General features: G+C 42.1%; 1 protein-coding gene across 7 annotated transcripts in view; it reads left to right on the top strand.

The window, feature by feature from the left end:
• The window catches only part of FLT3 (fms related receptor tyrosine kinase 3), a 133,582-nt gene that overhangs the window by 76,208 nt on the left and 41,132 nt on the right, over positions 1–16,242 (top strand). For 5 of the 7 annotated variants that reach the window (XM_074387905.1, XM_074387907.1, XM_074387906.1 and 2 more), the window contains 5 exons: positions 1,002–1,131; positions 2,804–2,931; positions 3,242–3,381; positions 3,480–3,633; positions 4,843–5,011. In XM_074387905.1, the coding sequence (XP_074244006.1) occupies positions 1,002–1,131; positions 2,804–2,931; positions 3,242–3,381; positions 3,480–3,633; positions 4,843–5,011 (721 nt within the window). Of the gene's footprint in view, positions 1–83; positions 1,132–2,803; positions 2,932–3,241; positions 3,382–3,479; positions 3,634–4,842; positions 5,012–16,242 lie in introns of all 7 variants that reach the window. The other 2 variants (XM_074387909.1, XM_074387908.1) reach the window with 2 other exon arrangements.

Raw genomic sequence — 16,242 nt, forward strand, 5'->3', positions numbered from 1 at the left:
GATCGTGCCATTGCACTCCAGCCTGGGTAACAAGAGCGAAACTCCATCTCAAAAAAAAAAAAAAAAAAAAAAAAAAAGAAAAGGTATTTATTAATATTCTAGCAATTAAGTTGGATAGTGGCTCCATGGGGATTTGTTATTATGCTTTGAAATTTACACTCCATATGGTCTTTCATATATATACGTATATATGTATAAAGCAATACATAATATTTTCAAACAAAATTTATTGTAAGGAGACAGGCTGGAATCCAGTATAAGGAAACTTAAAGTTTAGGGAAACTCTAAGAAAAAAAGAAGTTTGTTAAAAATTAGAATGACCCACCCTGGGAGGTCATGAACTCCAGTCCCTAGTGGAGTCAAAGCAGAAGTACAAAGTTTATGTTAGGCATAGCTGGGAGTGAGGGATGGGGTGCGTGCGTGCGTGCGTGCGTGTGTGTGTGTGTGTGTGTGTGTTTGGTGTGTGTGTCATGGTCCAGTGTGAGTGGGAGGCTCAACTAAACCTCTAAGTTGTGTTACAATTCTAACTCCACACCACCATGTTTCTTCTGCCTTTCTAAATGTTAGTATATTTCTGCCTAGTTGCAGATAAAATTATAGGAAGAAAGTTGAGGTTTAAACTACGTATTAAACGAGGGTTTTAAGCCATATGTTATCTCTAGTTTCCTTTTTCCTGTGCATATCAATATTTGTATTTTCACATGGCTTCACTCAACTGCTTTAGTTAGCTGTGGATCTGTGAAATACCGAAAGAAATCGGCCAAGAGGATAGATGTTGAAGTTCACATTGCAGCCAGAGCTAAATTTAATATAATGGTTGGTTTTCTTTTGATGCCTTTAATATAAAATAAATAAATATGTAATGCTTGGTGGAAATGCAGAAGACACTGCTATCGTATAAAACATGAACTTTTCTTAATGACATAGAATCCTTTCTTGAGGGGATTGCTAAGAAAATTATTTTTAAAATAGTAAAATGTTAATAACTTATGATACTTTAGATACTCTGCTTTACACATTAAGAAGACCTTACTTTAGAAAAATGGAGAACCAGGACGCCCTGGTCTGCATATCTGAGAGCGTTCCAGAGCCAATCGTGGAATGGGTGCTTTGCGACTCACAGGGGGAAAGGTATGACATGTCCATGGTAGCTGCTATTCTCATGATTTCCTTTTGGGCCTTTTTCTAATGTAGTTGACATCAAGCTGTATGTAAAATTTAATTTATGCTCATTAAAACAGGAAACTTTGGCTTCTTAAGGTTAAAGAATGATCAATATGCGGCCGGGTGAGGTGGCTCACCCCTGTAATCCCAGCATTTTGGGAGGCCAAGGCGGGTGGATCACTTGAGGTCAGGAGTTTGAGACCAGCCTGACCAACATGGTGAAAACACTGTCTCTACTAAAAATACAAAAATTAACCAGCTGTGATGGTGGGCACCTGTAATCCCAGCTACTCAGGAGGCTGAGGCAGGAGAATTGCTTGAACCTGAGAGGTGGAGGTTGCAGTGAGCAGAGATGGCGCCACTGCACTCCAGCCTGGGCTACAGAGTAAGACTGCATCTCAAAAAATAATAAATAAATAAATAAACAAAACAGAATTGTCAGTGTGGGCTTCACAGGGAGGATGAGGGAGAATTTTTTTTGTTAAGGGGCTTTTTGGAATCCCTCAAATCAACTGCAGGGCCCTTCCTGGGCATCACGCTACACAAGTCAAAGCCCCTTCGTGTTCCAGGATGTTGGCTCCCTGGGCATCTGATTGAGGAAATAAGAAGTAGACTGATTTAAGTATGATTCTCTTATAAGAAATTCCTTGTGACTAATTGTTTAATTTATGATTATCCTGTTTGTTCTGGAAAAGCAGTCTAATATCATTGTTTAAAGATACAAACTCTAGAGCCAAATAGCCTGGGTTTGAACCCTAGTTTGCTTAGCAGCTGTGTGGCCTTGGACAAGCTACTTAACCTCTTTGTGCCTTATCAGAAGAAAGGGGATGACAAGTACTTATAGGATTGCTATGATGATTAAATGAATGGATATATGTAAAGCACGCAGAACAGTACGTGGCCGATAGTGAGTATCGTATAAACGTTTATGTAGTTGTTCATATATGCCGAAGCTGAGTTCTCACAAAATAAAAATTCATGCTGTTTGAACCAATTAAACTTTACTAAACAACTTTAAAAAAAGGGACCAAATAGCAGGAGATAAAGTAACAAATACTTTGTTCCAAAGTGGGATCAACATCCGCTTTCTCTGAGGCAGGGAGAGGGGTTTTACTCTGTTAACGACTTGGGAGTCTTGGCTGACTTCCCTCGTGGGACACCTCGGCTTTCCTCCTCTGTTCCTACGGGAGGGTGACTTTTGCAGCTTTAGCTTCCCTCACTCTTAACTGCGTCCCCTTCAGTGCTGTGGAGAAAAGGATGCTCACCTTGCTAAACTGCATGAAAGCCCAATTTTTCTCTCCTCTCTTTCTTCTCTTTTTTTCCTTTATCTTCTTTCTCATTTTTTTCTTTCTTTCCCCATCTTTAAACAACAGCGGCAAAGAGATCACCAAACATGGATAATTTAAAACTGTTTTATTATGTAATTCTCCTGAGTGTTATTCTAATTCATTGAGATAATGAGTAAATAGCTAGCTCTCTAATGAGCTCTTGGCTGAAACCATAGATTTGGGATTGTTTACCTTTTGACTTTTTATTTACCATTTGACCCTTAAACTGGCTCTAGAACTTTGTTCTCTTGCGCGTTCTTTTGTAATTTTAAAACTTGTTTAGCCAAATGGTACTTATTTTCTAATTGTAGCTGTAAAGAAGAAAGTCCAGCTGTTGTTAAAAAGGAGGAAAAAGTGCTTCGTGAATTATTTGGGACGGACATAAGGTGCTGTGCCAGAAATGAACTGGGCAGGGAATGCACCAGGCTGTTCACAATAGGTAACACTGTAGTATCACATACTTCCACTTTCGGTGACTATTTCCAGGGCAATTACCAGGGACTAACAGTAACTGCATAGGTGATCATTCCTTCAGAAATCCTGTCGTTCCTTTAGGCCACAGTAAATGCAATATTATGGATTCTGTAAATGCTGATTTCTTCATAAAAGAGGAGTCAGTCACATTCTTTTATTAATGTGTTTAGTAATATTTGAGATGATGTATTTGTTCAGAATGTTTGGGATATCTTTTGTGTTGAGGCAAAAATCACTTTTTTTTTTTTCTCACTTGGGATGTTTTCATCTCCTAGATCTAAATCAAACTCCTCAGACCACATTGCCACAGTTATTTCTTAAAGTGGGGGAACCCTTATGGATAAGGTGCAAAGCTGTTCATGTGAATTATGAATTCGGGCTCACCTGGCAATTAGAAAACAAAGCACTCCAGGAGGTAATAGGACAAGTTTGTATTCTGAAAATGCAGGAACAATTAACTAATAATCCGGGTTGAAAACATTAAATGCAAACTCTTGTTTTATTAAAACCTAGGGCAGCTACTTTGAGATGAGTACCTATTCAACAAACAGAACTATGATACGGATTCTGTTTGCTTTTGTATCATCAGTGGGAAGAAACGACACTGGATACTACACTTGTTCCTCTTCAAAACATCCCAGTCAATCAGCTTTGGTTACCATCTTAGGTAATGCAGGTTGCTCATACAATCTTTATTCCTGTTTGTAGTTGCTTTAATGTGGAATGTGAGGTATGTGGCACAAACTCCGATTTAGGTATAATGCTACTATCAAATACTGAGAAAGAAACAGAGTTAGAATAGCTTTGCAAGACAATCTGCCCACCCATTTCCTTTTCCCGTTAAACCAGGCCTGCTTGAATGCCACTGTCTTTGCACACGACACATTGTAATGTGACCATCTGTTTGTATACTTTTATCCTCCAGTAGACTATAAGTTTCCTAAGGACAAGGACAATTCATTTATCCTTGTAGTCCCAGACCCTGGCACAGAGCCTGACACAAAATAGGCAATAAATACTAGTTTTAAGAACCAACTAAATGCACCGGTAGGACAGTGAGCACTGAGAGACAGTAGAAGCCCTTAGATGCGTTGACATTTGGGTGGGCTACGTAGGATCTGAAAATAACCACAATTCAGTAATCTCAGATTAGGGCACAGCCATAATGAAAATGCAAAGAAACGCAGTGATGCTCTTAGCAAATTAATAAGGAAGTGTTCCGTAAGACAACCTTGTGAATATTGCTAGCCAGATTGCTCTTTTATTTGTGCCGTCAGTTTATTTTACTCTCTCTGATCGATGAGAGAATGGTGCTGGCTGAGAGCAGGGGCTTCCAGACTCTGTTAGGAGACCCCTAGTGTGTACACGGGCGTCGGGGATCCTTTCAGTCTTTGGAAATTGTCTGCAAAATCTGTAGATTTATTTATACATTTCTCTGGGAAGACAGTCAATTACCCACATTTCTCCCTCCCACCCTCCCTCCCTTCCTTGCTTTTTTCCTTCCTTCCAAAATTTCTTTCAAAATTTCTTTACTTCAAAAGATGATGAGCTCAGGCTTAGAACTAGGGATAGGAGGCCGGGCGTGGTGGCTCACACCTGTAATCCAAGCAATTTGGAGGCCAAGGTGGGCGGATCACCTGAGGTCGGGAGTTCAAGACCAGCCTGACCAACATGGCGAAACCCCATCTTAAAAAAAAGAGAAAGAACTAGGGATAGGACTCCTGGGTTCCCACCTGGATTATCCAGCAGTCTGACCTGCAGCATGCCAACACCTGAGTCTTCCTGTGTTAAACTGATGAATGCAAGTTTATTTTATCTTCTCAATATGTTTCCATATGAATCTTATTAATTCATAAATGCATATTTTTTCTTACAGAAAAGGGATTTATAAATGCTACCAATTCAAGTGAAGATTATGACATTGATCAATATGAAGAGTTTTGTTTTTCCGTCAGGTTTAAAGCCTACCCACAAATCAGATGTACGTGGACTTTCTCTCGAAAATCATTTCCTTGTGAGCAAAAGGGTCTCAATGACGGATACAGGTGAGATCACAAAGGACTCTAAGGCATCATTTTTAGCATCATTCCCCTTGCTTGTTGCCCTTGAGAAGGACAGTTTGTGTGTGTGTGTGTGTGTGTGTGTGTGTGTGTGTGTGTGTGTGTGTGTTTCAGTCTCACTCTATCTCCCAGGCTGGAGTACAGTGGCACAATCTCGGCTCACTGCAACATCCACCTCCTGGTTTCAAGCAATTCTCTGCCTCAGCCTCCAAAGTAGCTGGGATTACAGGCGACTGCCACCACGTCTGGCTAATTTTTTGCGTTTTTAGTAGAGACAGAGTTTCACCATCTTGGCCAGACGGTCTTGAATTCCTGACCTCGTGATCCACCCTCCTTGGCCTCCCAAAGTGCTGGGATTACAGGCATGAGCCACCATGCCCGGCCAAGAAGGACACTTTTATACTTATGGAAGCAAATTCACTTATTATGAGTTTAACTATTATTGAGTTGAAACTGGAGATGAGAAAACAAACAGCAGATGTGAGGATACAGTAGCAGTCTTACCATTGCTTTAGATAATATAGCCTGCTGCATGAACACAGAAATAACCGCATTAGTCTGGTCTAGTGTGAGTCTGGTTCTGTGGCATTTTCTGAGTCACAGGGTAGTTACTTCCTGTTTGAGAGTGCAGTGTATAGTCCACTGAGTCTCCCCTAAAACATTTGCAGATGATTGAGGAAGTAAAACTCCTTAAAAACAGAAGAAATTACTCATAAGGTATTGATTTAAATTTTCAAAAAATACATGCAGAAATAACCCAGTAATAAATGCTGAAGGAAAATGGAAAATGTTTTCCTGGAGATTTGTATGAGAAACTATGAAAGATTCTTTTTTTGAAAAAAATAATAATTTTTCTTTTCTTTTCTTTCTTTTTTTGAGATGAGGTCTTACTTTGTCACCCATGCTGGAGTTCAGTGGTGCGATCTTGGCTCACTGCAACCTCCACTTCCTAGGCTCAAGTGATCCTCCCACCTCAGCCTCCAAGTAGCTGAAACCACAGGCGCACACCACCATGCCTAACTAATTTGTTGTGTGTTTGGTAGAGACAGGGTTTTGCCATGTTGCACAGGCCGGTCTTGAACTCCTGAGCTCAGGAGATTCACCCCAACTGGGCCTCCCAAAGTGCTGGGATTACAGGCATGAGCCACCACACCCAGCCACAAGATTCTCTTAAGGGAGGAATTCTCCATTCCTTCTTTGAAAAACAGAAAGCAACTTTCCCCTGCATCTTCTATAGTTATGACATCTCTTATCTCTTTAATGCTATAGAACATGGTTTTGGACTGGACTATGAGAGACTGAGACGCACATGTTATCTTTTAAACAAGTCAATGAACTAGAATAAATCATCATTTCTCAGCATGTGGTCTATCGATCAACTATATAAGAATCATCTGAGCAAATGTTTAAAGTGTGTATTTCTGACTCCCAGTCCAGACCTGCTGGCTCAAAACTAGGGCAAAACATTCAGATTCTGCTTTTTTAATGAGAACCTTTGGTGATTCCTAACACAGGTCTAGATCTGTGCTGTCCGGTATAGCAGCCATCAGCCACACTTGGCTACTGACTACTTGAAATGTGTCTGGTCCAAATTGAGATGTACTCTAACTGTAAAATACATGCTAGGTTTTGAAGACTTAGTATGAAAAAAAAGGATGTAAAATAGATCATTAATAATTTTCATATTGGCTGGTCTCTGTGGGTCACACCTGTAATCCCGGCACTTTGGGAGGCCGAGGTGGGCGAATCACTTGAGCCTCGGAGTTTGAGACCAGCCCGCGCAATATGGCAAAACCCCATCTCTACAAAAATACAGAAGTGAGTTGAGTGTGCTGGTGTACACCTTTAGTCCCAGCTACTCTGGAGGCTGAGGTTGGAGGGCTGATTGAGCCCAGGTGGTTGAGGTTGTAGTAGCTGTGATCATGCCACCGAACTCCAGCCTGGATGACAGAGCAAGACCCTGCCACAAAAAGAAAAAAATAATAATAATAGAATAAAAATAATTGTTATCTGAGTCATGGCACCAAAAAACAAAAAACAAAATTAAAAAAATATTGTTATATTGGCTGTATATTAAAATGATAGTATTTTGGATATATTGCATTAAATGAAATATATTTTGAACTTAAATTTCACCTGCTTCCTTTTACTTTATGTAGCTAACAGAATTTGTAAATGATGTACAAGTCTTGTAGTTGTGACCCACATTATATTGAACTGGATAGTACTGTTATACTTGAAGACTGGGAGTTCTTTTCATCTTGATTCTGCTAAGTGTTTGTTTCATGATTATTGTGCTACTCTTTATACCTAAAACGGATTTGTAACTGGTCCTTGCTGGGACTTTTAGAATGTCAGTGCAGGGTTTGCATAGAGTTGTCTACTGTCTCTTACTCAAACCCCTCAATGTTCAGAGCATTCATTTTTAAAGTAGTTAAGAATGCAGACAGCCGGGCACGGTGGCTCACGCCTATAATCCCAGCACTTTGGGAGGCCGAGGCGGGTGGATCACAAGGTCAAGAGATTGAGACCATCCTGGTCAACATGGTGAAACCCCGTCTCTACTAAAAATATAAAAAATTAGCTGGGCATGGTGGCGCATGCCTGTAATCCCAGCTGCTCAGGAGGCTGAGGCAGGAGAATTGCCTGAACCCAGGAGGCAGAGGTTGTGGTGAGCTGAGATTGCGCCATTGCACTCCAGCCTGGGTAACAAAAGTGAAACTCCGTCTCCAAAAATAAAATAAAATAAAAAGAATGCAGACTTGGCTGGACGTGGTGACTCAACGCCTGTAATACCAGCAGTTTGGGAGGCTGAGGCTGGTGGATCTCTTGAGGTCAGCAGTTCAAGACCAGCCTGGCCAACATGGTAAAACCCTGTCTCTAATAAAAATACAAAAAAAAAAAAAAAAAAAAATAGGTGTGGTGGCGGGTGCCTGTATTCTCAGCTACTTGGGAGGCTGAGGCAGGAGAATTGCTTGAACCTCGGAGGTGGAGGTTGCAGTGAGCTGAGAACCATCGAGCTTTTTTTTTGAGACAGAGTCTTGCTCTGTCACTCAGACTGGAGTGCAGTGGCGTGATCTCAGCTCACTGCAACCTCCTCCTCCTGGGTTCAAGTGATTCTTCTGCCTCAGCTTCCTGAGTAACTGGGATTATAGGTGCCTGTCACCACACCTGGCTAATTTTTTTTGTAGTTTTAGTAGAAATGGGGTTTCTTCATATTGGCCAGGCTTGTCTCGAATGCCTGACCTCAAGTGATCCAACTGCCTTGGTCTCCCAAAGTGCTGGGATTACAGGTGTGACCCACAGAGCCCAGCTAATATGAAAATTATTAATGATCTATTTTACATCCTTTTTTAAATACTAAGTCTTCAAAATCTAGCATGTATTTTACAATCAGAGTACAGCTCAGTTTGGACTAGTCACATTTCAAGCTCTCAGTAGCCACGTGAGCCACCACGTCTGGCCCATCAAGCTTTTAAATGTTGAAGGTTGAGAAGTCAGCCCCTCCCTACCCTAGTTGACTTGATTACCACTTGGCCTGTGTTCAGAAGGAAATCAGCATATCACCATCCCTTCTCTCCTTTGTATCCTCTCCCCATGTTAGATAAGCACTTAGCATTATGGGAATATCTTCTGAACCCGATTCAAAGAGATAAGGCTCAATTCAATTTAGTTAAACAAATACTAAATTTTTGGTATTTGGGGTGTGATGCTGTGAGTGGCTGCAAGAGTGGATAAGGTAATGTGGCTCTCCCTCTCCCCTCAAAATGCACGCAGATTGCTACTGTGCTAGTGATATCTGGTATAACCTTTTGAGATTTTACCGCATCACCAATTGGGGTGATTGGTGATATGTCACTGATACATGGGTCATGGGCCAATGGAGTGGGCTCATTCATTTAGTTTTATTCCATGGCCACAATCCATACCCGAGACCCCAGTTTGTTATCCTACAGAGGTAGATGAATGAATTAGGGGAGATTCTGACTCCTATAATGTTTTGTACCTCACTCATTCCTACGTATCTGGTAACAGAGTTGTATCTTGCATCTCACCAGGGAGTTCATAAACTTTAAGAATAGGTGTGCTGCCGTTTCTTTATCATTGTACAATGCCTTGTTCCGTGTGTGTTTAATACATGAATGAATTCATCATCGTATCTAGAATCACAGTGCATAGTCTGGGCCAAAGATGAGTCAACAGCATCCTCTTCACCACCAGGACCATGCACATGGCTCTTAGCACAACACCCAGTACTCAGTGTTGATTGTATTTAAAAGTTCTTGAAGAGCTACAGTGTTTGTGTTAGTGATGTGCGTTGTTGTTACTAACAACGTACCAGGTATTATGGGCCACTGATGACACATGCAAAGGAAAGATGGACTCTCCTTCTTCATGAAACATGCTCAAAATACTGAACAAGAAAGGAAGAACAAAAAATGTGAACACACCTCTGAGTGCTCTAAATGTCTTTTCCTCTCCACATGAAGCTCTGTGTTGAGATGGGGATGGCAGATTAGATTATAGTCAGGGGTCGTTTCAACTTTTCATTCATTTCTTGCTTTTTTTTTTTTTTTTTTTTTTTTTTTTGAGACGGAGTTTCGCTCTTGTTACCCAGGCTGGAGTGCAATGGCACGATCTCGACTCACCGCAACCTCCGTCTCCTGGGTTCAGGCAATTCTCCTGCCTCAGCCTCCTGAGTAGCTGGGATTACAGGCATGCGCCACCACGCCCAGCTAATATTTTGTATTTTTAGTAGAGACGGGGTTTCACCATGTTGACCAGGATGGTCTCGATCTCTTGACCTTGTGATCCACCCGCTTCGGCCTCCCAAAGTGCTGGGATTACAGGTTTGAGCCACTGCGCCTGGCCTTTTTTTGTTTTTTGTTTTTTGTTTTTTGTTTTTTAAGAGATGGGGTTTCACTGTGTTAGCCAGGATGGTCCTGATCTCCTGACCTTGTGATATGCCCATCTCGGCCTCCCAAAGTGCTGGGATTACAGGCGTGAGCCACTGCACCCGGCCTGCTTTTTTTTTTTTTTTTTTTTTTGAGACAGAGTCTCACTCTGTTGCCCACGCTGGAGTGCAGTGGAATAATTCCAGCTCACTGCAACCTCCATCTCCTGGATTCTAGTGATTCTTCTGCCTCAGCCTCCCTAGTAGCTGGGATTACAGGTGTGCACCACCCCACCCAGCTAATTTTTTTGCATTTGTTGTAGAGACAGGGTTTCGCCATGTTGGCCAGGCTGGTCTTGAACTCCTAACCTCAAGTGATATGCCCCCTTTAGCTTCCCAAAGTGCTGGGATTACAGGCTTGAAACACTGCATCTGGCCCTTCTTTTTGCTTTTTAGAGACAGGGTTGCACAATGTTGCCCAGGTTGGATTCTAACTCCAGGGCTGAAGTGATCCTCCTGCCTCAGCCTTCTCAGTAGCTATAACTCAGTGTGAGCCACTGCCCCCATCTTTCTTTTTGACTTTTTATTATAGAAAGTTTCAAATTTACTAGTAAGCTGAAATAATAGTGCGTGAGCATTCTTTACCTACCTCTAGATTCAGTAATGTAATTGAACTGAATTTGGCTTGGGAAGTACAGTATTTTAATCAGGTATCAAGATTTTACAAGCAAAGTGATACAATTTCTTAAAACTCTGTGACTGAAAGGCCCCTGTAATAACACTACCCTGAAAAAACTTTGGTGTGGTCATGGCGTGTGCACCAGAAATCTCTCAGCTTCCCCACTTTCCTGGCTTCATTTCTCCAATTTACTTCCTCAAATATTACGCTAAAGTTTACTAGGACTTGCTTTTACATGTTTACATTTTATTAAATTATAACTTTCTAGCCATCCAGGTATCCTGGTCCTGATTAAGGTTTTCCAGACATTTCAGCCATTCGTTTGTATAATTTCCTATCTCAGACAGACTTAATTACAAATACCAGATCTACCTTAGCTTTTCCCACTTTCATGGGAGAAAAAAGGAATGGGACTGTTGTAAATACTTAGTAATCTCTTCTGAAAGATTCTCCTTAGACTTGCCTAAGCCTGATGTTTTCCTTTTCCCAGAAATATTTAATTTTCCAACTCTGTGAATCTAAGTTTTGTACACCGTAGGCACTAACGGAGTGCTTATAGCCATGTAGTGGTCCTTTGGGTTCTGGGTGGTGAGCCAGCGTTCTGCTCAGAAGAACTGTAAACTGAAAAGCAGGCTGTCACATACAATGAGTGACATGCAATCAAGGAAGATTATGGAGCCTGGGGAGGAGCTTTTTAAAATTATTATTTACTTCTTTTTTCTTTTTTTTTAAATTTTTTTCTTTTCATTTTTTTGCATTTTAGGTTTTGGGGTCCATGTGAAGAATATGCAAGATTGTTGCATAGGTACACACATGGCAGTGTGATTTGCTGCCTTCCTCCCCTTCACCTATATCTGGCATTTCTCCCCATGCTCTCTCTCCCCAACTCCCCGTTTTTTTTTTCTTTTTTAAAGGTGGGGTTTCACCATGTTGGTCAGGCTGGTCTTGAACTCCCGACCTCAGGTGATCTGCCCGCCTTGGCCTCCAAAGTGCTTGGATTATAGGTGTGAGCCACTGTGCCCGGCCCGGGAGGAGCTTTTTTTTTTTTTTTTTTTTTCTTTTCCCTATTTTCTGAAGGAGTTGAGCCTTGAGCATAGACGGAAAGAAGGGAAAATGGGGGAAAAGTGAGTCTAGTGAAATACCAGCAGCTCCTACCTAAATCCCATTCCCATTCACTTCTGCAGTTTGGGACAGCATTCCTGGCTACAGGTCTTTCCAAGACCCCACTCGGTTGTAAGTTATTAACCGCAGTTTATGAAGTCATTCAGTGAGAACAAAAGATCCTTCTTTTCAGCTCTTATCATGTCCTGTAGGTGCATTGTCTCATTTAATCCTCATAATCCCATTTTATGAAATGTGGAAATTTATGCTAAATTACTGGCCCAATCACACAAGGAAAAGCCAGTACCCTTTATTCATTCTTTTTTTTCTGAAATTGCCTTAAAAAAGAAAACACCCAGCCGGGCGCGGTGGCTCAAGCCTGTAATCCCAGCACTTTGGGAGGCCGAGGTGGGTGGATCACGAGGTCGAGACATCGAGACCATCCTGGTCAACATGGTGAAACCCCGTCTCTACCAAAAATACAAAAAACTAGCTGGGCGTGGTGGCACGTGCCTGTAATCCCAGCTACTTAGGAGGCTGAGGCAGGAGAATTGCCTGAGCCCAGGAGGCGGAGGTTGCGGTGAGCCGAGATCGTGCCATTGCACTCCAGCCTGGGTAACAAGAGCAAAACTCCGTCACAAAAAAAAAAAAAAAAAGAAAAAAGAAAAAAAGTAAACACCCATAATTCCAATGCCAGAGATAACATTGCAGACTTTTTTTATGTAACCACCATGATAGAAACATGCAGTATGGATCTTTGTACAAACAGCAAATAATGTACCATTTGTAATCTGATTTTTCACTTAAAATACATGATGAGTATCTTTTTATATTAATAAGTATGTTGTTATATCTACCTTATTGTTTTAATGGCTGCATAGAATTCCACTTTTTAAATTTTATTTTAGAATAAAATGAAAAAATTTTTATTTTAACTAACTTCTGTTGATGGGCATCAACTTCTTTTTCCCTTCTCTTTCTTTGAAATTTAAAAAAATATATATTATTCTTTGTAGAGATGGGGTCTTGCTATGTTGCCCAGGCTAGAGTGCAGTAAGTACTCATAGGTGTGATCATAGTGTACTCTACCTCAGACTCCTGGGCTCAAGCCATCCTCTTTCCTCAGCCTCCTGAGTAGCTGGGCTTACAGGCATGAACCACCAAGCCGGGCTCTATTTATTTTGATGTGATTTTCACACTTATGTGTATTCTAGACTAACGCTTCTCAATTTCATTATTATTTGAAATGATTACTGGACTTAATATGCCTCACAGTAATGATACTCCAACATAACTTTTGTGTTTACTATGTGCTAGACGCTATTGTAAACACCTTATATGTAAATGCTTTTTTATCTTGAAAATTTCTCCAAAAACTATACGAGGTAGATAATATTATTATCTTCGTTTTACAGAAAAGGAAACTGAAGTACAGAAAGTTGAACTGACTTGCCCAGGTTCACATCACCAGGCAATGGCAGAGTTGGGATTCCAGCGGCAGCAGGGAGCTTCAGAGTCTGTGTTCTGAACTATTTCACTGCATTGCCTCTTGACCCTTATTCTTTTCAAAACTGTGAGATTTTTTACACAGAAAATAGAAATACATACACTTGTTTTTTTTTTCTTTCTTGAGACAGGGTCTTGCTCTGTTGCCCAGGCTGGAGTGCAGTGGTGTGATCCTGGCTTACTGCAACCTCTGCCTCCTGGGTTCAAATGATTCTCCTGCCTCAGCCTCCCGAGTAGCAGGGACTACAGGTGTGTGCCATATCACCTGGCTAATTTTTGCACTTTTAGCAGAGACAGGGTTTCGTCATCTTGGCCAACTCCTGACCTCAAGGGATCTGCCTGTCTCGGCCTCCTAAAGTGCTGAGGTTACAGGCATGAGCCACTTCGCCAGGTCCTGCTATTGAGTCTCAAGTGGCTGTACACTCCCAGGCTTGTCAGCTCCACTGAAATCAAAAATAAGCATGGCATTATACAGAAAAATATGAACTCATCAGCACACCCCTCCCCCTGCAACTTTAACTCAGGACAGAAACTTGAAAAGATCAGATTCAACTTTAGCCAGGCTGTGTTCAACCAGCCCCGCTGACTGCAGCCTGGGGGAAATTCGATGCCTGGGTCTCCTGGTGGCTGTCCCTCGGGGCTGTGTTTATGAAACCAAAGCCACCTTTGGTCTTGTCAGCTCTTCATTCTCCTGTTCCAGAAGCTCTCAGCTTCCTCAGTACATGCTCTATTATTCTTTGCATTCTGATTCGACTTCAATAGTCCTGTGCTCTTTGGATAAAGCATTTTTTACTTTTTAGTTTAAATCACTCCCTAAGGTGTTGGAAAGAGCCTGGTCCTTCTCAATCCCTACCCTCTAGGTGCTAAATGAAAAATAAAAATGACTTGCATTTTGAGGAGAGAGAAGACATCTTTTTTTTTTTTTTGAAATGGAGTTTCACTCTTGTTACCCAGGCTGGAGTGCAATGGTGCAATCTTGGCTCACCGCAACCTCCGTTCTCTGGGTTCAGGCAATTCTCCTGCCTCAGCCTCCTGAGTAGCTGGGATTACAGGCACGCGCCACCATGCCCAGCTAATTTTTTGTATTTTTAGTAGAGACGGGGTTTCACCATGTTGACCAGGATGGTCTCGATCTCTTGACTTCGTGATCCACCCACCTCGGCCTCCCAAAGTGCTGGGATTACAGGCTTGAGCCACCGCACCCGGCCAGACATCTTTTTTTTTTTTTTTTTAAGATGGAGTCTCACTCTTGTTGCCCAGGTTAGAGTTCAGTGACACAGTTTTGGCTCACTGCAACCTCCGCCTCTTGGTTGCAAACAATTCTCGTGCCTCAGCCTCCAGAGTAGCAGAGATACAGTTGTACACCACCATGCTGGCTAATTTTTATTTCTTTTAATTTTTATATTTTTAGTAGATGGGGTTTCACTATGTTGGCCAGGCTAGTCTCCAACTCCTGACCTCAAGGGATCCGCCTCCCTTGGCCTCCAAAGTGCTGGGATTATAGGCATAAGCCATCATGCCTGGCCAAGAAACCCCTTTTCATAGTTGTGGTGAGAACACATCTTCTTAGACACCGAGTTATTGTTTCACTGTCAACTCAAATGTCCTGACCTCCCTCTCCTGCTGGCTGGCCATTTGTAGAAAACCCCTAGGGGAAAGAGGAAGCTTTGCATCTCCCAATCAGCCTAATTGGTTAGTCCCCTTGGAATTCCCAGGGGCTCAGGACACAGTTGTCACTGCAGCTGTCCTTGTTTCCAGGGTTAACTATCAAAGCAGGAGGAAAAGCTCTTTAAAGTGACCTGGATATTCAGTTTTGTGTTCCTGCTGTTTATGTGACCAATTTCCTACCTGGAGTTTGTACAGAAGAGTGAAAAATATTTCAGGTGCTCTCCGTTCTAAACCGTGGCAAACCACACTTGAGTAAGACAGCACGGAAGACTGAGGAAGAAAAACGTTTATGAAACATTTTGCTCGGGTCTACCTCATAATACGTCATTGTACGGGTTATTCTTTTTCCACTGAATTGACTGTTCCCTGGTGAGCCACACTGGCTTTGGCTAACATCTCCTCTCTTCTCCTTTTCCAGGACTCTGGCCATTGTCCAGAGAGAATTACACTTTCTCTGCTAGAAGCTCACATCTTTCTTCTCTCGGGCCAGTTCCACGTGGGCCTCTTCCACGCTGCCTTCCTGAGGTCGGGCACCTGCTCAGCACTCCGTTTCCTCTCCTCCTTCCTAGAGCTATACTCCGGCTTTCCCCCATCTTTCTGTTGTTTCCACTTCACCAGTGATTTCCTCCTTGTTGTCCAGAAGTAGGTCAGGATAAGAAATTCTCCTTTTTTACTTCTTCAGGCTTCCTGTTAACAAAGCAAAACAAGCTTAAACACCTTGTTCAACTATCAGCCTTTTTTTTTTTTTTTTTTTTTTTTGAGCCTGGGCCTTGCCTTGTTTCCCAGGCTGGAGTGCAGTGGCACCAGTGATTCCCCTACCTTGACCTCCAAGTGGCTGGGACCACAGGTGTGTGCCATCACACCCAGCTAATTAAAAAAAAAAAATCTGTAGAGACAAGGTCTTGCCATGTTGCCCAGGCTGAATTCGAACTCCTGGGCTCAAGTAATCCACCCTCCTTGGCCTCTCAGAGTGCTGGGATTACAGATGTCAGCCCTCGCACCCGCCCAAAGCTCAACTTTTAACTGCTTGAAACTTTTGATAGGTCAGAGAGATGAATTCTGTCATTCACTATACACAGAATTACCTTGGCTTAGGAGTTCAGGGCACAGAACATTGGTGTCACACAAATGTGGGCTCAAACACTGCAATTATGCAGTGGTGTTTTGTGGATTTTTTTTTTTAGAGATGGGATCTCACTAGGTTGCCCAGGCTGGTCTCAAACTCCTGGCCTCAAGCGGTCCATCTGCCTCAGCCTCCCAAAGTGTTGGAATTACAGGCATGTTTTGAGTCTTGGGGACCAACTGGGAATCTCTTCTCCCCTTTATCTTCTGTAGCCAATCCAGCCCCTGCCATTTCTTTTTTTCTGG

This window comes from Saimiri boliviensis, chromosome 16 (genome assembly GCF_048565385.1).
Source record: "Saimiri boliviensis isolate mSaiBol1 chromosome 16, mSaiBol1.pri, whole genome shotgun sequence".
NCBI classification, from domain to species: Eukaryota; Metazoa; Chordata; class Mammalia; order Primates; family Cebidae; genus Saimiri; species Saimiri boliviensis.